This window comes from Dermacentor andersoni, chromosome 2 (assembly GCF_023375885.2).
Source record: "Dermacentor andersoni chromosome 2, qqDerAnde1_hic_scaffold, whole genome shotgun sequence".
Taxonomy (NCBI): Eukaryota; Metazoa; Arthropoda; class Arachnida; order Ixodida; family Ixodidae; genus Dermacentor; species Dermacentor andersoni.
Genome location: NC_092815.1, coordinates 28,097,709 through 28,122,992, shown reverse-complemented (window position 1 = coordinate 28,122,992; position 25,284 = coordinate 28,097,709). Strand labels below are relative to the sequence as shown.

At 48.4% G+C, this 25,284-nt stretch overlaps 1 protein-coding gene across 4 annotated transcripts in view; it reads right to left on the bottom strand.

Annotated features, from left to right (window-relative positions):
- The window catches only part of tn (tripartite motif containing protein thin), a 172,318-nt gene that overhangs the window by 22,772 nt on the left and 124,262 nt on the right, over positions 1-25,284 (bottom strand). For 3 of the 4 annotated variants that reach the window (XM_050189623.3, XM_050189624.3, XM_055077311.2), the window contains exon 2: positions 1,250-3,356. In XM_050189623.3, coding sequence (XP_050045580.1) covers positions 1,250-3,222 — 1,973 coding nt within the window. In that variant the 5' untranslated portion in view covers positions 3,223-3,356. Of the gene's footprint in view, positions 1-1,249; positions 3,357-16,161; positions 17,129-25,284 lie in introns of those variants that run through there. The other variant, XM_050189622.3, reaches the window with a different exon arrangement.

Sequence of the window (25,284 nt, the reverse complement as noted above, 5' to 3'; positions counted from 1 at the left end):
TGCAACATCTCATGGGCCTTATCCCAACGAGAATAAGTCACAAGTCCTTGGCATTACCCCGAAGCATAAAACGTATTCTGCGTTTCCTTGTTTCGCGGGCACTAAGAAAGTGCTAAGAGGGATGACGCGAGCATTAGATTATATTCAGAATTACTGCTTTATTTTGTCAGATGCACTATCAATTTGCAGTCCGTGAGTAAAGAAAAGTCACCAGAAAAGTTCCCTTAACCTGCTTCAGAAACCGCATTTACTTGTCGTGCGATCCAAAGATTGCATGCTTCAATCATTTGAATCTGCTTGTGATGCTAGCGTTCAGTTCTACTTTATATGAATCATTGAAGCGCACGTTTCGATCGCCATCTTACAGGAACCGCTGATACAAGTTCGTTGCCGTAAAGCATTGACTAAGGCTCACACATTCCGACCAGGAAGATTCTGCGGTGCAAGGTACTCCACAAGGGTGTAACCGCTTGTCTATAAGGGGGAGTGCGTTATACCCATTAAGATTCTTTACAGAATAGTAGACAATTTAAGATATCACTTCCAGTTGCCGATCGGTAGCAGATAAAAATGAACATGGCGTGAGTATCTCGGTGATATTCGTAACAACATTATTCGCATCAGCATTCGCTAAGAAAACTATCAGTCCCGACGGCTCGCGTCGGCTATTGACGCCAGCCCCTGCCCCAGCGAGTGACACGGGACTAACGGCTCGTCACCGTTGCGGCACCTTCGTCGGCGAGACGATCGCCTGCTCAGCGAACCGCGGCGAACAGCGTCGAGACACAGTTTCACTCTCCCTGTCGGACCACGGCCCGGCACCTCTCGGGGTTAGAATCTGCTCGCCCATGCCAACGGGAGATCATTGCAGGCAAGCCTACTTGGGTCGGCCACGAGCGCCGAGCGCCAGCTTGGGCTTCGGTCTTCCAGGCCGGCGCTCGAGCCGAAGCGAGACGTCCGGTAGCGATAGTAGTCCGGCCTGTGCAGGCTCGTCCACCGCGAGGGTGCCGGGTCGTCGCCGCTGCGACCAGCGCGAGGTGTCCAACTCAGGTCGTCGAAGCAGCGACGAGCCACCACGGCCGGCGGCGACTTGTCGCGCCTCCGCACCACGTAGTCGGTGCACGATCGGCGGTACGGGCAGTGGCGCGACAGGGGACGCGACACTGGCAACACTTCCTCCTCCTCCTCCCCCTCAGCCTCGCCCTGCTCCGCCGAGCCGACAAGGCCGCGAGGCGGCGAAAACACTGACCTGGCGGGCGTCGAAGGCTTGGGCGCCGGCGATGACAGCTCTCGTCGCGATGGCGGCTCCTCCTCGATGCCACGGCGCTGCCGCGACCGCATCGAGTCGCTGGTCGCCGTCGTCGTGCTGGCAGTCGTGTCTTCGGAAGCCGTGGAACTCCTCCGGGACTGCGTGGGCGTGCTCTCGATAGAACCCTGGCGAGGCGTTGGCGTCCGCGGAGAGTCAGGGGGCGTCGCTCGCGACGAGACGTCGTCCTTGGGCACGAGTCGTCGGAGCTGCGACGGCCTCGTGTCCAGGGGCGGCGGAGGGGACGTGGCGGACGCCGAGGTGGTTGCGGCCGCAGCTTGGTTGGCCGCCTTCTTCTGCTTATCGACTTCGTCCTCGCTGAGCTGCCTCGACGGGGGCCTCCTGGGTGGCGGTACGGGAACCACCGGAGCAGGAGGCGGCTCGTTTTCCAGCCTCTCCTTCTCGGCCTGCTTCTGCTTCTGCCTGATCTGGTTTTCGTGGAGGCGCTCCATGAATTTGGCCGAATCACTAAGCTTTACGACGCCGCTGAGCGGACCGCGAGTGGCGTCATCTGTGTCAAACACTTTCTCCCGCGGAGGCGGCGGTTCCTCGAAGCGGACGTTCCTCGTGTGGCTGCTGAGTCCTTCCGAGTCGTCGTCCATAAGCTCACGCGCGTAACGAGATCTGAAATTATGATGACTTCCACCCGTACTTTCGTCCCTCCAGGATCTGTCTTCGAACCGACTTCCATAGCGGTTGGAGAGTCGGCTGTCAGCACTATCGTTGTCCCTGCTGCGATCAGGACCGTACCTTCGAAGAATAGAGTTTTCACTATTGTCTCTACCGCGATTTCTAGAGTACATTGAAGAAGGACCCTCAAAGCTGCCATCTCGGTCGGAGTCACTGAGATGGCCGCCGTATCGCTGACCAATGTCTAGCATCGACCGGGTTGAGTCCTGCTTCTTTTGGAATTGCACTGCGAGTCGGTGGTCGCTCTGACTGCGCATCAGCGCGTTGGCCGTGCCGCCTCCGGACGAGCCGAGATTAAGCTGGGGTATGTTGAGACTCGAGGAAGACTGCATCACTGGGGTGTTGAACTTGAGCTCTCCCAGACTGGCCAACGTGCGGTGCAATGCGTCAGGGTCCGTGTGGATCTGGAGCTTGACCCTCCTCGTGAAATCCGACGTGTCCGGATCGAAGTTCCTCAGGAATTCGAGAGTCTTGGAGAATATCTCCTTGTACTCCACGAGCTCCGAGTCAGTCCATTCGGTGTCGTCGTTGACGTACTTCTCGACGACGTCGCAGTTAGATGTAATGTTGTTAACTTCCGTCTCAACATCTTCGGAAAGCGCCGACAGCTGCTTGAGCTCCTGCTGTAGGTACACGTCTATCTCGTTCTTGAGCTTACTGTGTACCAGCTGCAGGTCTTTGATGTAACGATTGATTAGGTCGTCCAGCTCCTCTTTCACGAGCGCGCAATTCTGCGACAGCTTGTCCTGGTTCTTGCTGTTCTGGGCGAGGTGGTCGTTTAGCCGGTTCAGGCACCTGCGGACTTGGTTGCAGATGCGGCTGATCTCCCGGCGCATTATGTCCAGGTGCGCCTCCTTGCACGTCTCGCAGACCTTCTTCTCGCAATGCGAACAGCGCGTCACATAGCTCTTCTCGCTGCACACGTGGCAGCGCTCCATGGACGAAGGCAGCGGCTCGGGTTCTTCGCCCGTAATGTCCCGGTGCAGCTCCAGGAACCGCATCAGCGTCACGTTGGTGGGGAACGTCTGCACGCCGTTGTACGGGATGCGGTGCTCGGCGCGGCACTCGGGGCACTTGATCTGCCGCCGCGCGTAGTCCTGCAGCCCTTCCAGGCACGGGTCGGCGCAGAACGAGTGCTGGCATGGTAGCAGCTTCGGGTTCCGGTACCGGTCGAGACAGATTGCACACGTGAGCAGCTGGTCTAGCTGGCTCCACGCTGAAGTCATGGTGTCGATGTTCTCAAGTCGAGTCGGTTTTAAATATTTCGGCTATTTAGGCGTAGTCGTTCGTTGCTCTGGCCTGAGTGGGACCTGCGTTCATTCTGGCTGCTGCAGCCGAGGCGACGCGGGGCGGTCAGCATCTGAAATGAGAAGAGGAACCCCCGATTACAAATGATGCCACCAATAACGCTGCATTGTTTTCTTTATCCTGAAAAAAAAGGATAACTGCTAAGCACAAAAAAGAATAATGGCATCATATCACAAATGATTCATTATTCACATTAAACATTCTTGGGTCCACAGCGAAAAAGCGCCAAGCAAAAATGCACTGTATAATAGCATTGACAACATGTTTTGAAGACATTTGTTGGGCGCTATTATCGTGTAGTATAAAACATACACCATACGATCGTCTTCAACGCATGCTAGGTAAACAAGCTTTTGTTCGTGTAAGTGTTTTTGCTTTTTTACTGCGCCGTATATAGTGGTCGTGTGTTTTTTGTTTGTGCTGTTGCTTCCAAGGCACCGTTGTAACGTTGTGTTCATTTTTACTGCTATTTAGTAACACCCATGGAGTGTTCGCTAATTCCTACAAGCTCGTTCGTCTACCCAAACTACGTGCGCATGCGTATATATACTATAATAGAATATATGTGCTTAACAGTGCAGGTCCATCAATAGCGAAACAATCAATAGCAACCACCTATTTGTGCGCCAACACCTCATTTTTATTACGTCAACAAAAATAATCCGTTTTTACCTTTTTCTTTTTGAACAACACGCAGTTTAAACGCGAATTGTACGAACATGGGCCCACAACCAAGAGAAGACGGATATTACTTGTTGTTTGTGTTGATAGAGTTTTCACTCAATGTGGCCACTGTTAAAGACAAACGACCAGCTAGCCCGACTTCGTATTCTCTTGAGTTTGTGGACAAGGTACGAATTACACACGGTCGCATACAGTGTAAGCATATCCTGTTTACATTCAGTTTATGTATTGCATAGTCAAATGCACGAATGTTCGTGCAGCAGCGGGCAGGCCATGCGCTACCCGTTGGTGAGTGAAAAAGGAACCAGTGTTAACACACACACAAAGAAAGTATACCGACCCGGTCTCCATCGGGTACCCAATCCACGCCTGCCGAATGATCGCAGGGTAGATGCTTACTGAGAGCTTCTCACTTAACTTTAAACTGACTACCTCAGCCACTCTCCAAACTTTCTTTCCTTAATATAATTACAGACGTCCTCAGACCCTCTTGTATTATAATAATGTACTCCGTTTCTAATCCGTTTCACGTGCCTGACTGTGTCTGTTTGTCACTTGTTTGTCACATTGTTCCCGACTCGCTACAGATAACCATGTGTTTGTTCCGTTTCTTCCCTTTCTTTAAGAAGGTACGAATAGTTATGATTCGTACTTTTCCAACATGCAAAGACGACTATAACGACAAATTGCGTCAGCCAACGAGGCTAACAACTTCTTATTTTCGTATTCGTACACTCTATGAATGGTATTTCGAGCACAGTCGAAGAGGGAACGTTTAGTGTACTGAAGGTATACTGGAGATTCGAAATTTAACCCACGTAAAAAACTTAATCTCTCCGCCACGGTGAAACAAAATGCTAATGGAGATCAGTTATTTTCAATCTGCTGCACACCTCCTCCGCCTGCACGTTTTCTGCATGCTTCAATTTTCGAGAGGTCTTAAGAGGGCGCAAAGGGGAACTGCGACAAAATGTGAGCGAACCAAGTCGCAAGCATTTAATCTCTCAACACTGTATGGACGTAGTTGTAATGAAAGAAGGGTTGAAAAGCAAGGCTATTCTCTTACTAATACCTCCGCATACCGCCGCGACGGCCAACGAGCAAAGCGCTCAAAAACGGAGAGGAGAAACATTGTACGGCTTTGAAATCACGAAGCGTGAGCGACAAGTGTCCGGAGAAGTGCGCCATAGCTGCCTATATCGCGTGTATTGGATATGCGATTTCGAAATCTGTAAGAATCAACCTGAATTGTCGCACATGATTCCGCGACGCGACGCAATATCATCCGTGAAAGAAAGCGGAAACAAGATTATTTCTCGTGGATGTTTGAGCAAACAGGCCGATGTGGACCAAGTGAACTCCGTACTCCAAATATTGACGTTTCTCCTTTCTTTGTTACTTTTTTACAGAATTTGCAATCGCGCACATGCGAGCCTTTCGGGAGAATCTCTATCTTATCTCACACCCAAGGTGTGCCATTCGACCCAAGGTGTAACAAACGCTAGCGCTTCCATCGACGGAAACGCTAGCGAAGTGCTCAGGCGATATTACTAGAGAGCTAGGCGACCTCGTATAAATATAGGTAGAGGCATTCAATAGACTCCTCGCAGAAATCTTACGAAGTACTCAGCTATCCTAAAACGTTTATCTTTTGCTGACACACAACACCTAGACATCCTGCAGACAACGGTTAATCGGAAACGAAAAGCCATTTGTCCAGATAGCGTCAAAAGACATGCCTGTGGAGATGTGACCATAGATATAATATTATTTAGCAGACAGTCAGCATAGTTCATGCATATATTTCATTTCATTTCATTTCATTTATTAATACTGTCAGCCTCATTGAGGGGCTATAACAGGAGTGGAAAAAACGGAACTGAACAGCAAAATAAGTAGTACAGAACATATTGAAAACCATAGTTATACATTAGTTAAAGGAAAAAAAAGATCATCTCGTGAAATGCACACATAAACAAAAACGCATCACTCAGAAATCAGAACAGCAATCTTATACAGCAGCAATGTGATCTCATCGCCCTATGCTAGTGCCATAGATGAAATTATCTAAGTGGCGTAGGAATTCAGCCAATGATGTCGACCGAACAGCAGAATCTGGAAGAGAGTTCCAGTCTCTACAAGTTCGGGGAAAATAACTAAACTTGAAACAATTATTTTTTATAGTCGGTAATGGGATAAACTTACTATGACGATGCCTTGATGTTTCATTAGTTTTGATCTCAAAGTAATCTGATTTATTTATTTTAAGATGATTATTGATAATGAGGTAAGAGTTTTTAGTCTTTCATATCTGGTTCTGGTTTCTAGCATAGGTAGTTGGGCTTGTTGGCAGAGTTCTGTTGAAGAATGGTTCCGGCGGTATTTATTAAAGATAAACCTTACAGCGAGTCGCTGAATCCTATCAAGCTTGTGACGATTAGTTGCTGTGTGAGGATCCCATATTACTTTAGCATATTCGATTATCGGTCTGACTAGGGTTTTGTAAGCGAGGCACTTTACACCCGGAGTAGCACTGTGCATAGTGCGTCGCAGGTACCATAGTGTTTTAAAAGCTTTCTAATATCTAAGAATTCTGCGAACAGCAGCCATAAGAATGTAATATTGATCACTTAGTATTGCTGTATTCGAGATAAGTAAATGGTAGTCGTGAATAAATTAATAAATATTAAATGGCAATCGCTTAAAAGATGAAAGAAAAGCCACGCGTACAGACAAGACGAAGGGACGCGCACCGGCATTTGCAAGTAGCTGGTTGTCCTGTCCGAGCACACAATATCCTCTCGCGTGTATTGGGGCTTTATTCATACGAAACATCACTGTAAACAGCCCATAAGAACCCGCTCGTAAGCTCTAAACGTCTGCAGACTTTCGATAGTGTAGCAAGACACACCGCCCTCATAGGCGACACGCTCGCTGCAACTACCAAGCATCCTAACCGCTTAAACGATGAGGTCGAGCAAGGGAAGTCAACGCGGCAGCAAGTATACAGACAGGACCATGCGTGAGGCCGAAGAAACGTCGCTTAACGACGCGTGCACTGCTGCATAAGCTACGTCACAACCGCCCGCTGTGTCTCCGCAGTGTCGTCTCCATCTCGTGATACGAGCCTCTGGCGTCCCCACCTTTCGCGCTAGCCTCACATGGTGCGTCATTCGGTCTATTTCAAAGGTGCGCTCCCATCGGACGGAGGAGCGCGCGTGCTTGCCCCGCTGTTGCGCTCATTCTCGCGTCTTTTTTTAGGCGGAAGTGAAGCAAGCTGGGCCGCTACGCAGCACCCGAGCAGATGCCAGGCCTTTCCCGAACGCCTCGTGCTTCTTCTTACTTGGCTCGCGATCCTCGGCGTGTTCTCGTACGACTCGAGAGGAGACACAGCCGGCAGCGAGGGAGACGCATCTCGATGCACGGCGCGCCTTTCCCCGACGGGGGAGAACGGGACGGCAGCGGCGCACTGCCCGACCCAGAATTTTAATTGCTCGTCTCCGTTCCGCAAGGAGGTGCACGGAGCGATAACGGCACGAGATACGTCTAGATTGTTAATCCCGGTGTTCCCGCAAGTTTCTAGGTCTTTTTTTATATCTCTCTGTGTGTGTATGTGTTTTGTAAGTGGTGTGTATTGCTCGGAGAGGGCCTCCACTGAAAGGGAGGGTAAAAGTAACTGGGTAAACCTAGTTTGGTATGTAGAACTTGTGCAGCAGCAAATAGGTCAGTCTTGCCATTGATCGAGGACTCCGTGAGCGAGAAAGGATGCAAAAGCGAAAGGCGCGTGGCGAGGCCAACTTGAAATTGCCTCGCAGCGGCTTCCTGCGATGCCATCGATTTTGATAGCTTCCCACCAGCGGCTTGTTCATTGCACCTGATTAAACAAATAATATATATCGCGCGCAAAAAAAAGAAAGAAGGCAAAAACAACAAAGACTCAGCACCCCGAGTCAGTGACTGCGCTAAGCAGCTCCACTGCAATGCACCTTTCTACGTGTCTAGCCCCAGTCATACAACGGAACAAATGTTTACGTAAGTCATGCCCACGTTGTTGCTCACTTGTGTGCTACTGTGCACCGTGGTTCGGGTTATCGATGACGCCGTGAAATTTGTAGTTCTCCGATTCACCAGATGCGTGAGTCAGGAACATCTCCTCAACAACACAGCAGGGGGGACTGTGACGGCCGCGTACTTTTTTGCGTGGACTTGGGTATGAACGGTGGCATGCGCTGCGTGTCCGCGCTTCAGGTGTGCGCTAAAGGTCGGAGGCGAGTATCGAGGAAAACAACACAGCGACGTCGTAAGTCTCGGATGCCATGCAGTCGGCAAACGATCATGGTCAGCGCTGTCCACTTGGTAGAGCAGAACATCTGCTCATGTCGCAATAACTATACTGCTTGTATTTAGATCACAAAATCCATTCAATTATTTTTAATGAACATTTTGTAGCCTAGGAAAGTAAAATTACAACGCCACTGTTTCTGCTAGCGGTGCACTTATTTTTATACACCTGGGTTGCCACAGAAGTGCGCTCATTGATAAGACCGCAACTAACGTAGACCGACAAGCAAAGCATAATATTGATCGTCACTTGGGTAAATTTGTAGCTTTAAAATTATTTGCCTCACTTACGTGACGGTCACGTGATATTATGCCAGGAATGACAGGCTGGAAGAAGACAAGGAGGTGTGCTGTTCATTGTTTAATCCGCCTTCGGGCTCTTTAAGGGTTAATATAAAGAATGATGAAGGAATTTCACATTTTCAAGCTATATGTATTGTGACTAGTCAAAAAGCGTTTACTAGACCGCAGTGAGATTATGAAGAAGTTTCTTTGTGGGATGCAGATATAGGCTACGAGGAGCGCTGTTTTAACGGTTTGGCCCTTGGGTACCTGTAAGGCTATATTTCAACCACGAAAGAAAGGATGCTTTCAGATGTTACGTTGAATGTCACCCGTTCAAAACATTTTTAAACTCGGAGAGTAAGTTCATAACTCAACTTTTCCTTACCCACTTCAGAGCTGTGAGAGTCGTGGTTTGAATTCGCGTAAATTTGCGCTTTCATTTTCATTTATGCCGCTACGGGTGTAAATATACAAGAAAACGTGATGATAGGTGGGTATCCGGACACCCAGCCCTTAACTGCTTAGCACCGCAAGGTTAACTGAAAATTAAGAAAGATTCAACGTGGCAACGTTAAGGAATAAGCTTTCCTGTTGAAATCGCCTACATAGGCTGGCAAAGCCTGTGGCGCTACAGTAACGTCATCGGCATGACGGTTTGGTTGGGTTGGTCCCGAAAGCCAAGACAAGAGGTCTGGCCCATGTATTTCGCACTTCCGCCAAAAATGTTCCTAAAAGCAGATATCAGGCAATCTTCATGTTCCAAAATTATTAGCTAAGGAAGACGGCCAATCGCGAGCAGCATTTAGGAACGAATCGCATTGTGAATTTAGTTCGTAAACTTTCCAGCATTTCTCCTTAATGTTCTTCCAAAGTGGCGACCGCGTGGACCGTATTTTTACCATCGTGTCTCTCGGTATCATCGCGCCTATAGTTTACGTAAAGCGATGACCGCAAAACGTTTTCAATGTAAGTTCACTGCACGTACGCACATGTTCATGTGCTCAGCGTAATGTTGTGTTTTCTTTTTTCCCTTGCCCAGTGCAAGGTGACCAGTCGGGCTCCATCTGCTTTATCTCCCATGTTCATCACTTCTCTGTCCTTCCTTCTGTATTTCAGTGCGTTGATATAGACTCAAAAGTCGGCCCCTAGTTATGTGCAAAGGTCATGATACAACAGCATGGTGCTCAGGCAGCGTGAAACACGTTCCCTGTTGTATAATGATAGACTAGCAAATGTTTGATGAAGTCGCCAAGAGAGATACATTGCGAGAGGTGCATCGCCAGGCCACAGAAAGGGACAAGTGCGCACAGCGCCGGGGACGGCTACTTACGCTTCCCACAGCATACCACGCAAGAGATTTAAAACATGATATGAAAAACCTACAATGCACTTCCAGCCTGTGCCTCCTCCACTAACGCCATTACTTCTCCACTGCCCTTTAGCTTCGCGTTAACGTAGAAAAAAAAAAAGAAAAAAATGAAGCAGGTAATACCTGCCTTTAATACCTGTCGTTTTGCAGGTATTACCTGCAGGTAATACCTGTCGTTTTGTCACAGAGCGTACTCTTCCTCCAGTTTTGAATGAATGAATGAATGAACTCGCAGTTTCGCCCGAAAGGCGAAGCATCGATTGCGATAGCACATTATTGGACACGTATACGAAGTAAGGGTAGTAGTTTTATCTACCGTATAAACTTTTAAAGATAGGCATACTGTACTCGCGGTCAACTTTCTGTGGCTATGAAGCGAAAGCTACGGGCGCTTGGCTGCTGCACATGTGTTACCGCGCCAAGTAGTCCAAAAGCGTTTGACAGTGCTTTTGGTTGCTCGGAACAGACGCTAAATCGACGCAGCTTCCACGTGCGACGGTTTCGCGTTTCCCGAGACGCGGAAGGGAAACGCCGCAAAGTAAACTTTTACACTCAGTGTTGTGTTCTGTCTTATTTAACTGTTGCTAATAAGGTGTTTATGTTTTCCCTTCCCCAGCCTAAATTAACGTGAATTAAGACGCGGGACTCTTTTCAGAAGCGCTCTCACTTGTGCGCGATTTGCCTCCGCAGCTTTCCCTTCATAGCCACGGAAAGCTGACCACGAGTATAACTAAATTGACAAGCATGGTGTCATGCGCGCACAAGCCAACATGAACACATCTCACTCGATGACAGCGGAGACTCGCTGTCAAAACGCTGCATTCAGAAAACGCGGCAGCAACAGCGAGCGAATTAACCTTCGTGCAGCCGCTCGCATCAACGCGAACTACGCCTTGAATCAAAAACAAAAGTTAACGGCGCTAAGCAGACGAGGACGAAGTGACACGCAAACGACACAATGGCGCCCGTATGTGTCATTGTCTCTCACTTCGTCCTGGTCCGCTTAGCGCCGTAACCTTTGTTTTTAAGTCACGAACCAACTAGCTCAGCAACAAATTTTGTTACGCCTTGAATACACAACGCAGCGCGGACTCTGTACCCGTCGCAGATGGCTTTCGGGATACAGCGGCCCGGCCAGTCGCACGCGGCCGCCTGCGCCGCCCGGAGTAGAACGCGCCCCCCTCCCCCCTTACTACCCTCCGCCCGGAGCCTTGCGTGCGACAGAAGTCGGCGCGTTTCCTCCCCGCTTTCCGCCGTTGCGTGCACGAGATTAAGCCGCGATCCAGCTCCTCCTCGCACGCTTTAGCTCGTACATACAGCATATGGCGCGCGGAGACCATTTTGTCGCCCGTGGACTTTATACGGAACCTCACCGCGACGCCGACGCCGACGGTAGAAACGCGCCTGGAGTGTCCATATAATTTCTATCGCAACAAAACATGCGACATTCACAATGACGTGATTACTCTGAGCTCCAGGCAAATATAAAGCGACTATACGGAGTTAGTCCTTGAAATAATGTTCTGCGCTTTGCGTCAACTGATTGAATAAAGCTAATTTAAATATTCAAAAAGCTACAAGAAGCGTCCCTACGAGAATTAATGCACGTATATGCAGCATGGAGGCACCACCAAGTGTGTAATGCGCCTAGAAAAGCTTTGTAACGTTTTCAACACGTGTCTACTTCGCCCCTGATGACTGAGCAAATGCGCGGGATACAGTTAACTTCACGACGGACGAGTGTTTCCGCATTTCCTGAGACGCGATTATAACGTAAGCAAGTACGCTTAACAATTTGGTTTCAGAATCCTTGCAGATAACCCCGGAAACAATGCTCTGGTGAGCATTTGCGAGACACCATCGACTAAATTAGGTGCACTAAGCTAAATGAGCGCGATTAAGATTTGTGCGAGCGGTGGCTTAAAGGGACACAAAGGAGACCCGCTCATTCGGTTTTCACTAATAAAATATTATTTCAAAACTGTATTTTCATTCATCTAAAGGGAAAAAAATGAATATTACTTTTGTGTTTCCTAAGATACACAGATCTCAATGAGGCACTTTAGTTGAGTGTTCAGTGCTGCGCTTTGTGCTTGTTGTCTATATATGTGCTGTGAACAGTGCGCAACATTTCATTTTTCATCTTGTCCATCTGAAGTAGTATGCTAGGCAAGCCGCCAGGAAAACCTTTCCGGGAACCATTAAATCTCTCCACCCGCGGGGAAGGGGGAAGGACTGCGGCGGAGGCGATGGAGAACACGGAGGAGGCGATGACGTCGAAGTAGCGATACAAGACGACAGGGACAGACTGGTCACGTACCACGACATACTGACACACTACACGAAACAAGGAGAAGCATACCCACAACCCCACAAACAACTCAACAGGACTCAAGAAACAGATTGGACAAAGTTGCAAGCCGGAACGTTCCGAAACCCAGTACATTTAAACAGAGTAAATGCAACACAATACCTAGACCGGGGGCGAGCTGAAATCTCTGCAAGCACGAACACGCAGACACGGCACACATCTTATGGAAGTGCAGAAATATCAGCCTAATATATGTAGAGGACTACACAGAACCGGACCTTCTCGATGAGCGATGGCTAAGCGCTCTGACTAGCTCGGAACTGCACGACCAACTATGGTCTATCCAGCAGGCCCGGGCAGCGGTGGAAAGGCTATGCCTCACCGCACATAACGCCCGGGTGGCCTGAGCCCGTGCTGGCAACCTCGCAAGTCCTTTTCTCATTAAAGTTTTTTCCGTCCGTAAATCCTGTCCCTTTCAATTCCGCGTCAAAACCTCGTGAACACTACGTCAGAGTTACGTCACCAATATCTATGTATACTATAGTATTAGGGCCGTTTTGGAGAGAATAAATGCTCTCAGAACTTGCTAGGTCGAACCTTTTGTTCCTTTAGAATGCAATGCAATCCTCCTTCTGCCAATGTAAACGCTGTAAAAATCAGCGACGCACCGGCGAGCTGGTGCAGTAACTTTCTGGTGGCGCCGCTAATCGTATTTCGTTCTCGGCTTCATTTCTGGGTTACAAGGCCTCCTTTCACGGTAAGAGAGGAGGCTATTCCAAAAGCGTAATTAGCTAGCATATATTTTACTAAACATCAAGTATTACTCTTTCGGAAGCAAAATTTTCTAGGCGGCTTCACTTGACACTCCTCTTAAGTGTCCCTTTAAGCTTCATTGTGTTCAACAGGAAGTGCTGGAACATCTAGCAGTAAAACGACTAAGCGCTGAAACAAATGTACCAGCAGTGGAGAACACATATACGAGCGAAAAAGCCGAAGACGGCGTGTGTGAGACAGGTGGGAAGTATAAACAAAGACAGCGAGTGCAAGAGGCAGGCCCGGTTGAGATAATTTTGGTTGCACAGCGGCGGCGGCGGCGGCGATGCTGAAATATTTAGGCGGCTGCGAAATAATTTGTTTTTTCATCCTTCCTTACTGCCTCAAATGAGTTCTAACCTCGTATACTTGTTGCCAAGTTTTACCGAAACTTGGTGCGAAGCCTACAAAGCAATGCTGGGCAAAAAAAAAAAGTCCGAGTACGTTATGGGAAGTGAAGAAACTATGGGTATAAGAACAACGCCAGGAAAACAAAGAGTCATGGGGGTGCTCGAGGTATGAAGTGGGACAAATAAAATAAAGGATATACAGCTTAGCCACAACCTTATTCTCATTTTTGCGAAAATAATAATAATAATAATAATAATAGTAATAGTAATGTATAATAATAATAACTTTTCCCCCATGCTGTATTACTGTATGTTTTAATTCAGTTATACTATTATTAATTATCTTTTTAAAGTTAAGTGCGCTTGTAAAGCCACTTGCGTCTTGGCGAATCACCTGTAGTGGGCAAGAGCCATAATTTGCAAACAAGACAAAACCGCTCCCAACTGTGGAGAAACTCTAATTACAGTTCTAGTCTCACGCTCCACAATATAAATCTAGTTTGGCTTTACTTCTAAGCATACGAAAAACCGCCTGCTTCTTGGCCAATCCCCCATAGTGGGTATGCGCCACTGTCTGGTACACAAGACAAGACAAGACAAGACAACATCACACTTTCATTCGTCGTGCCAGTGATGAAGCAGTTTCTTTAAACGATAGATTTTGATAGGAAATATGTGAAACACCTGCGATAATGAAACACCTGCGAAAAAAAATCTGCGATAGGGTTTCAATGAAAAGTACTTGTTGGTGTCCCAGCTGGTGGTCGCTGAAGGACGCAATTGCCGCTTAAAGCACGAATGAATTCCGGACGAGGACATAACAAAGAGACAGAATGAACAGCGAAGAGGACGACGCTGGAGGCACAGCCGTTTTCCACCTTTAGGGAAATACATTTTAGAATCAACGTTAACACAACATGGTTTAAACGTTTACATCGTGAATATTCTTTCTCTAGGAACCTCTTCTCTTGGAAACTATCCCAGCGATGTTTGCTCAGCCGTGGAGGGATTCGTAGTTGTTTCAGGGCTATTCTATTAAATTGTTCAAACGTTATTTCCATTCATCTCCTCCTGACAATTTTACCAATTTTAGTATTAACGGCATCTTCCTAATACCATCCAAATCTTACCCAATCGCCCGCAATGGATATTCGCCATCGTAGAAGGAAATCCAATCCAATCCAGTCTGTATTCCTGACACAAAGGTCGACGCGCCTTGAACAGCACAGGTAGGGACGACGATGTGAACGATGAGCAAGTCCTCGTCCACTTAGCGACAATTATGCCCCGTTGCAGCACGATGTCAATTCCTTAACAATTCGGCGTGCATACTTCAAGGAAACAAAAGCGTCTGTTTGATATGATAACTGGACGTGTGCTTACATACTGTAGTTTACAGATGATTCAGAGGTCACAGCGTGTTCGCCCAAAACTGTGCTTGTCCGTCACGGCTTCCTTCACACTTTTAGTAAATTAAATTCTGGAGTCTTACACGCCAAACTCACGATCTGATTAAGGGGCACGCCGTATACGGGGACTCCGGATTAGTTTTAACCACGTGGGTTTATTTAACTTGCACTCAATGCACGGTACACCGGCGTTTTCTTTTTTTTTTTTTTTTTGCATTTCGCCCCCATCGACAGCGGTGGTGGTGGTGGTGGTGGTGATGAACTTTATTTCTGCTATATACAGGAGAGGTGTGAGCTGAGCCCTAAGGGCCCAGCCCTTACAAAGTCCAGGTGGGGGGGTCCTAGTCCAGGACCCCCGTGGCTTCTGCAGCGGCTTTGGCTCGGGCCACCAGGGCGCGTTGGTCCTGGAGGTGGCCGAGATTTCATACCACAATCTCGTGCTTAGCAACGCAACGCCAACAGCCACTAAGCCACCACGGCGGGTATCGCAATACAGGCTTGAAATATACTGCCTATTGCGTGTGTTGTAATAACAGGCTTCAGGTGACAATTACTTATGTCCATTAAAAATTTAGCTTCGCCACATTTATCATATCTCCGAATCATGAGAAGTGTGCCGTTAAACAGCGTATTCTTAATTTTAAATCATTCAGCGAGTTTTGGACTCCATACGAAAACTCTTTACGGAAACCTCAGATATGGGAACATCAACTATTTGATGTTTGGTATACTCGGAAAGCACATATCCAGCGACTTGAAATATATGCCAAATGTGAAACATAGTAAAAAGCAATGAAAGAAGTCAGTCGCTACACTATGACATACTGACACTGGAAGCGAGCACCAAGCCACCTATCTACCTTTCAACTCGTTTTAGTGAAACAATTTATACATACAACTGCAATATTGGGCCTTGCTGCAGAGATCCAATAAGAAATCTTTCAAGATGTATGCTAATCGTTTCAAATAGCATTAACCTTATCAGTACTATTCCGTTTGATACACTATCCTGGCGCACAAAATTGTGCGCACAGCGCGCGAAGTGGATAATTTGTGAGTATACAAATCGTTGTAATATAAGTACGATTGAACATCGCATCACAGTAGGGAGTAATGCCTATGTATATCCCGCTTTTAACTGTCCGAAGTGCTGCGCTTGCAAGAAGCCAGAGGGGCCAAATGCCGGCCGCAAGCTCGACACCACGTCCATAAATCGAAAACGTTGACCACACAGAACCTGAAATACTCTTCTCATTCTAAAGAACAGCACCGGATCTCAAACCTGAGCTGCTCACCAATGGTCACGCTGCCGACGAAGCGTCGTGCGACGCGCTCATGGCCAAAGCCACGCTTAGAGGACGTCCATCTGTCGAGTTATTCCCGTATGCAGAGCGAAGTTCGTTGTCGCGGCACAAAGTGGCAAAACGGTGTACGCGAATCCGGTCACCACCTCCTCGAGGAGGGCACGGACAACTTCTTGCCAGAGCTGCCGGTGGCCACGGCCGACGGTCAATCACAGAATCGACACAATCACAGATGAAACGTTGCCTGCTTCACAAGAAGAGCTTCTTTACAAAATATGTGCAGGCAAGGCGCCGTTATTCTACGAGCGTCAACCCGGAGCTCGCGACTCTCTTCTACTGAGCATGCCACAGGAGGCAGCGGGGAGCCGAGAGGCTGTCCTGCGGAGGCTCTGGTGTCTGGTTTCGAGGATGGCGGTGGGAGAGGAGGGTGCCTCGGCGCTCATTCCTTGCCGTCGTGACGTCACGAGGCTGCGCAGGTCTTCGGGCGCTCGCCAGGAAGGGCTCAAAATAGCGACCCATGCGGGTCAAGTCCCGAATCGCGGCCTCGAGGCTGCAGCCGCGCGCTCTTTCGTCAGCGGCAGCGCCGCCGTCGCAGCATTAGCAGTCGTCGCCAATGTGACCCGCCACGAAGAAATATGACAGCCATGGTAGACCCGGCTGCTTTTTTTTTTCCTTGGGCCTCCAAGCGTGCATCCGCTTCACGCATCGAGTGGTCACAGGCCCCCGGTTCACAGCGGGAGTCAAGGCCGCGGCAGTAAATCCCGCCGCGCTGTCTCATTATGTCAATACTGAACCGTGTGGATCGGAGGATCGTCACCCCACATCTGCAAGTAAAGACGTAACGGCTGCACCGGGGTAGTTTTCTCGAGGAAGATAAACGATATTGCGCACGGACCTTCATTTGTGGCATCGCATCGCCCTCGACAGTAAACAGAGCCACGCTGTGATGATGCGAGATTTACTAAATCCTGTGTTGGCGAAGCACCAGCCACGTATCGTTGCCTGCATGCCGCGATGGCCCAGAAGCTTTGGCGCTTGGCTGCTGCTGAGCACGAGGTCGTGGATTCGATTCCTGCAGCGGGAGCCCGATGGCAGGCTGTACGCGAAGAGATCGTGCGTGGAGATTTCTGTGCGCGTTAAACAACCTCCTCCACAAACTGTCCCTGCCCGCGCATTGCTTTGGGACGCGAAACACTGTGAACCGATCAACTTATAGTTGTCTTAAGAAACTGCATGGGGTAATACCAACGCGCGTTATCAGGTTTATCACGTCTCGCTGAGAGTGCGAGAGCCAACAAAGGAAACAGTTACACCTTCAGGTACGCGAGACAGAGGTAGGTAATTGGAAGGAAGGAAGGAAGGAAGGAAAAAGTAGAGAAGGAAAGGTAGGGAGGTTAACCAGTTTAGCGTAACCGGCTTGCTACCCTACACATGGGAGAGGGATGGGGGCGATGAAAGATGGGGAAGGGGGAGAGAGAGAGAGAGAGAGCACATAGCACAGCACACAAACATCGTCCGGTAGAGTCTATCAATCTGGCATTGTACGTGATAACACTGTCAGAGCCGCTTGTCCAATCCCGTCTCTTTCAAAAACTGAAGTAGTCCCTTCGTCGCCTTCACCTGCGATGTCTTCTGTCGGCGGCATGTGAAAATCGTGTCGAGGGACAATGGTCTAGTGTCAAGGTGCGCGAGAACGGATGCCAGGGACTGTCGCTGAACATTATATTCAGGACAGTCGCACAGAATGTGTTGCAGCGTCTCCTCGCAAAGACAGGCATTGCAGAGAGCGTTGTCGGCCATTCCAATGCGGAATGAGTAAGATTTCGTGAAAGCCACCCCTAACCATAAGCGATAAAGCAGGGTGGCCTCGCTTCGGCGGAGTCCAGTTGGCATATAGAGATGCATCAAAGAGGGCAGGTGGTATTGACGGTTGCTCTGGTTGGTCTGGCTGTTTGGTGTGCACCATGAAGAGAGCGTCATCTCCTGTGCAAGCACTCGAAGTCTGCTAGCTGCGTCGGATCGTGAAAGCGGTATGGCCTCTTCTTGTGCGTCTTCAAGAGCTGCCCGAGCGGCATTATCGGCGTCTTCGTTTCCAGTGACGCCGCAGTGACTTGGCAGCCACTGAAACGTCACGTGGTGTCCTTTCTCCTGTGATGTATGGAGTAGGCATCTAATATCGAATACGAGCTGTTCGAGTGGCCCGCGACGCAGAGCTGATAGTACAGATTGTAGGGCTGCCTTTGAGTCGCTGAAGATGGACCATTGTCGAGGTGGCTCCCGACTGACGAAACGGAGTGCAGCGCGAAGAGCAGCTAGTTCAGCAGATGTCGATGTTGTCGGGTGGTCAGTCCTGAAGCTGATGGTAATAGCTTTTGCTGGGACAACCACAGCACCGGACGAACACTGGATGTTTGTGGAACCATCAGTATAAATGTGTTCGCTGTCCGCGTACCTCTCGTGCAGAAGAAGCAGAGACAGTTGTTTGAGGACAGGCGACGACAGTTCAGACTTTTTTCCGATTCCTGGTACACTGAGATGTACTGTGGGGCTGATAAGACACCAAGGGGGTATCGATGGTTTAGATGCAGCGGTGAAGCCCGAGGGAAGTTTGTCGTTGTACTTGTTGATAGTTTTAGAGAATGATGATTGGTGCCTGTCTGAAGGTAGTGCTGCAAGGTGGTGATAGGGGGCACGTGCAAAATGTCTGATGTGCGTTCTCAGGGCTTCCACCGTAATGTGAGTTCGCATTGGATGGTCCCGAGCAATCGCAAGAGTCGCCTCTGTTGACGTACATCTGGGCAAACCAAGGCAGACTCTGAGTGCTTGAGCTTGTACTGCCTGCAGAACACGAATATTTGTCTTGCAGGTGTTGTTCAGTACAGGTAGACTGTATCTTAAAAAACCGAGAAAGAGAGCTCTGTAGAGTTTAAGCATTGCGTCTACTGACATCCCCCACGTCTTCCCTGTCAAGTATTTGAACAACTGGGAAGTAGCTGTCAGGCGCCGTTTCATGTAGGCCATGTTTCATGGGACTTCCAATTGTAGTTGTCATTGTAACATCGCCGTCCGACAACAATGTTGAGAACACAGGCGACACAGCGCCGCAAAGCGAAGGTGCATGCGTTCACGCTCGAGCAAACCCTGCGCCCGCTTTAGCCTCGGCACCGATCCCTCTGAGAACGTTCTTCGCCAACCTGACGCCTTTGCATGCCAAGGACATCTTAAAATGGTTCAGAAAAGGGGCAAGTAAAGGCGGAGGTGACAAACCGTCCGTTTACCTCTGCGACGCCAAGCTTTCACGCGAGGCGACGACGCGCACCCTTGAACGAAGTTTTCTGTCGCCACAATGACAAGTACGGGTAGCGCTCTCGAATGCCGCAGCTGCTGTTCTTATTTTCCAATGCCCCTTGAACATTCGCTGTAGATTAGGGCCAAGTATACCATTGGCTGCATATAGTTTTACCTCAAAATGCAATGTCATTTTGATACGGTTGCACGAGCAAACACGCGCAAACTGTGGCGTAATACGGAGTGTAAAGCGTTCGAGCGCGAACAAAGGTTTTCACCTTGAGTAATCATATATGCTTGATTCAGTGTCGTGAGATCCCACAGTTATTGTAAACCCGAAACCCGGAGTGTTTGACTACTAAGTGTACTATAACTCAGGCATATAACTATGCCTATCTGTGTATCTGCGTGTTGTGACGATGACCGAGACCACGACCGCAATGGGATTGATGACGTTTAAGCATCAAAGTCATGCCTGGCTGAGCGAGAGTTATCAGTATGCACTGATGGGCAACTTGGCGCATATGCATCGTAATATATAGCAATACCACCGCCAGAAATGGACATGACTGATATAAGCAGTTCTGGCCACTTGGCTTCGTTTTCTCGGTTAATTTGCGCTACAGCACCTCTACATCCTGATAGTGTAAATCTGGTGTGCCTATTACCCATGTCCACCACTGCCGCCATGTCGTCATGCGGTTCCGGCCAAAGGCTGTTCACTCTAATAAAGCGCGATATTTTCACATTTTCTCGCCGAAACAAAGATCGCTAAGCACTCCTCTGAATACCGTCTTCTTCTTGTTTTATCGCAGGGGTAATGGCCAAAATCAAGAGATCACTTCAGCCAGCTGAAGTTCCCGTAGAAAACAGTACGGAAGAATGAGCAGGGCGCCCAGCCTACGTCTGGCACGACTCGTGAATTCACAGAAAGCAGGCCAGAGAGAGAATGCAAGGAGAGGAAAGGAAGGGAGGTCAACCAGACGAGCGTCTGGTTTGCTACCCTACTCTAGGGGTAAGGGAAAGGGGGAACGGAACGAGGAAAAGAGGAAGAAAGTGAGCAATGCGTGCACGTGGGAGGATGCACAGGAGCACGCTTTTTCAAAAAAAAAAAAAAACGAGCACAGCAGATTGATGACGGCACGCCTCCGCTCACAAACAGGGCAGCCCGCTTGCAACAACTATGCGTAGAGCCTGACCTGGAACTGCGTGCCTCAGGTACCTACCAGACGAACGTTGCAAGGGCGTATGTAGTTAGGTCGCCGCGCGGTCGCGAGAACCACGCCTCCTGTCACGTCATAATTCCCCTCACGGCCCTGTGCGCGGAACGAGTGAACGATGACAAGATCGATTATACGCCACAGTCCTTATTACTGACCGACGCGTCATAGTCCGCCAGAATAGCTGCGTGCCATCGAAGCACATTAACTGCGAACCGTAATTAATGGTCTCACGTTACCACCGCTGCAACTGTCAAACTGTCGGGACGCGCCCGTTCTAGAGATATGTATCTATATCCTTAATACCATCAGTTAGCTGCTAAACTTTAGCGCATACTTTTTCCGTGGGCGTGGGATACTCTCGTGCCCGCAGCATCGCGGAAAACTTAGCAGGGCCGAAAACTGAGCTAAATTGGCATCATTTGTGGTATGATGCGCGCAGGCGTATGGAACACAGACTCAAAAGGAAAAGAAATGGCGACACCAGCACCATCTATCGGTGTTCTTGTTGTCTTTTCTGTTTCTCACTGGTCTGCGTATCGTGCGCGTACACTTAGAGAAACCCCCACACAAACGACGTAAACTGGCAGTTAGGTGTTGGTGTTTGGGTTATCGCTTTGGTTCTTCTTGCGCCCATGTTTTGTGCGTCTACACCTTATCGTAACGAAAATCACGGGAAATGTCACATCATGAACAGTTTCGCATAGTGCCATAAATATGTGTATTTTATTTTTCTAAAGGTAACTTGCAACAAGTTAGGGCACGTGGTATATATTATGCCGAAGGCTAAAAGTGAAGCTCCTTTCAAACGCATGCCTTCCATTCACAAATTTATATTAGAGCGACATATATAATAATCACAAGAATATAAGGAGAAATCGGTGTTAGGCTATGGCTTATCGAGTGTTACTACGTCTAAAACACGGCGTTTTCTATCACCCCCCCCCCCCCTTCACCTACAAACAAACAAAGAACTGAGAACTCTATAACGATAACGAGAAGTTGTTGCATAAGCAACCAGCTCAGCAAGTAAGTTTAAACCAAGAATAAAAAGTTTCTTTGCAGGGCAAGGCACTGCTCCGGCGCCGCCAGAACTCCAAGCGAGTGTCTGCCAGGCATCACGTGTCATGCTCAGCGCGACAGCGAGGGACGCTTTGATATTATACCATGAAATCAAGGGTCTGACGAAATCTTGTCTGATCGGGAAGAATCGTGGTGACAACCGAAAACAGAGGCCGACCAAAGTGGATATTTTTTTTGTTTTCTTGACTTGAAAATTTAACTTCGAAAAATTCACCTTGGTCGGCGTCTGTTTCCTGCTCTCGCCATGATTACACCACGCATGGGCTTGGTTATTTAGTCCTACTGCCCATGTTTTTTAGTCCGTGTTACGCCTATCAGTTTCCTTGCCGCCGCTCGCTTTGCCAGCCATATCCTAAATTTGCAACAGTACAGGTCACAGCATCGCCATGCTGTGTCTGTAAGCTACGCTCGCAAATGTTGCATATGCTCTTCACTATAATAGTACTTTACTTATTGAGGAGGTACGTCCTCCTGAATTGTGTATACAGCTAGTTCGGCTGTAATACGCTCCAGTTAACATTCCCCTGTAATATTAGTATTTAATTTACCTAACTCTGTGGCAAAATAGAAAAGCACGCGCATGCACACACGCGCGCGCAGCGTCAAATGGTGTTTTTTGACATTGGTCGGCGACCTGTTCTATAATACAAATCTTGCACTAAGGTTCCCCGATACTGCCAGCATAGCAAAATTTTCTGAAATTAGCAAAATAACAGCATTTCAGAGATCGCGAACTTCTGTTTCAACTTGGAACACACACGCAAAGCTGCTGGCGTTATAGTGGGAGGTGAACGAACGCGATGTCGAACAGAGAAAAAAAAATGAAGAAAGAAAAAAAATAGAGCCTCACAAGTCCTTAGACGTGTGAAAAATGTCTGTCTTGTGGCTATCTCTTGCAGCGAACTTTCAAGTTTTCTTTTACAGAGAAGCCGTTAGCCTCTAGTTGTTGGCCGGGATTTTTCGTCGGCTCGTTCTGAGTACACCCAAAAACAGTACCGCCGCCTAGCAGACGCGGCCATTGAGACGGACCTCAAAGACGGCAGCTGGGAAAGGGCGTTGTCTTTGAGTTTCCGCGCAACAGAATTATGTTTTCTCGTATATTGGAAGTACAATCCCAAGTTATCATGCCTGCAGCTTGTGTGTAAGTCGCGCCTTACGAATTTTCCGACGCAATTTACTTTGAAAAATTCATTTAGACCAATAAGGCACTTGCGCTTGGCAGAGTAAATGCTGCACTTCCGCACACGTGCGTACCGGCGCGAAGTGCGCGGCGGTGGTGCTGCTTGTGTGTAGCGTCGTCTACAGCGTCAGCTGGAGTGGCGGTACTTGTCTAACGTCGGCAACAGCTTCGCTGTGCACCGCCACTTTCACTGGGTGGAATGGAGGCGGATTTTTTCTCTTGGTTTCTTTCTTTTTCTTTCTGCTGCTGTTGGGAAAAGGGCAAGTCCGCTCTGCAACAAATCATACAAAACACTCACGGCATATATGGCACCGTTGTTATTACATGGAGAGTAAATTTACCCACGATAACAATGACGCTACGCATGTATATACCGGGTGTCCCAGTTAACTTGGACCATGATTAAAAAAAAAACCATCACCTCTAGACAAATCGTAGCGACTGCATAGTAGCGGCAGTCGTGTGTACTTACAGCCAGTGGTGCGTATTTTTCATCGCAAAGTATTAATTATTTATTGCTTTTAATTAGTGAAATGTTTAATTATTGCTTGAATCGCAAACACGTCAACTACAAAGTTGTAGAGTACCTTAAATACCTCCTTGAATAAACTCCGAATCAAGCATTTATTTCGTGCTGAAGTGTGACTGGTTGTTTCTTCCCAAAAAAAACAAAAGCCCACGAAATACGCGAAATAAGAAATAGATGCGCGCTCGCGTGCCGCTATTCAAGCGCCTCCAAGCAACCTTTGAAAGACATACGGCTGCATTCGTTTAGCGTCGCATCGTGCAAGGCTTTGGCATGTAGGATGGCTCAAGAGGTTTCGGGACCTAACTAGCATGGTGCGATAAGCGCCAGCATCTGCGGACGCAAGAATGTGGTGCTCGATCAAGAGTCACTCGGGATAGCTTTAACATTCGCGTATCACGAAACAAAGCTACAAAACAAATTCAAGCAATGTTAAAAAAATAACAGTGCGCAAAAGAGTACGAAAAACAAAAGCAGTTGTCGGAAGAACGAAAAAGAGCTACTGAGGAGTTTATTTGAACAAAAATACCAAAAGCACGTAAAGCGTCTGAGCCACCCACAAAGAAACACACAAAAGTGCAACTGGTTTAGCCATTTACCGTTTCTGTCTCTTGAACTACGTTTTGCCTGTAGAGGTAAAACAAGGCAGTTTTTATCTATTTCTATCTTTGTCGCAAGCTTTTTTTTTTTTATACGGATAGGGTGACATCATAAAGGTGCGTTAAACAGCTACGTATTAGAAAACTTTTGAGGGGTTATTTTCCACTGCCACTCATAGCACGTGCTTAAATAGGCCACAGTCTGAAGCCAATACAGTACTTGCTTCTTTCCAACACTTGTGCTGTTGCAGCTTTGCCCAACGACATTGGAATCTCGCGGCAGACTCTGCTTATTTTTGTCCTTAGGGCGTCCGGTGTGGCAGTTTCGCTGCTATACACGCGATCTTTCGCGTAGCCGCAGAAGAAGTCAAGCGGTGTCATGTCCAGCGACCTCGCAGGCCAGGGTACTGGTCCGCGCCAGCCAATCCGCTGTCCAGGAAAAGGCTTGTCGAGCCACGCTCGAGACAGACTACTACTATGCGCAGGAGCACCATCGTGTTGAAACCAGATGCGCCAAAGGTGCGCAAGTGGAACGTTGCAACAGAGGTCGTTCACGGGGTCCTCGAGAATGTCGTTGACGTAGCGTTGCGTTGTTAGTGTGTGATCAAAGATGATGGGTCCGGTGATGTTGCGATCAAAAATACTGCACCACACTTCAAACGACCACTGGTATTGGCGTCGTGTTTGTGCCAGCCAGTGGGGATTCCTATCACTCCAGTAGTGCGCGTTGTGAAGATAATCTTGTGCGTTTCTGGAGAAATTAGCCTCATCCGCCCAAAGCACACGAGTGAGAAAATCCGGTTCTTCTTCACATTTCGTAAAAATCTAATTGGCAAAGTCAAGTCTGTTTTCCAAATTCTGGTCTTAAAGTTTTTCATGAATATGTACATGGTACGGGTGACCTTGAGGTTCCGGCCTCCGCACTGGCGTTGCGCACACTACCATGAGGGACCGCAGCAAAGAATACCAAAACATCCGTTTCCGCTTCTTCAACTATACCGTCACAGTCCTGTGTCGCTTTCTCGTGAAGCTACCCGTCTCGCAAAGGACTTCGTACGTTGTAAGTATTGTTGACGGACTAGCGCGTCCTCCACAATGCCCCATCCGGAATAGCTTGGCTGTCCTCTTGTCGCTGTGCGCCGGCCCCAGAGCCAGGATCATTTTATCTTTCTGATCATTCACGAAGGGCATCGCTGTCTTGTTGAAGAGCAGGTCACT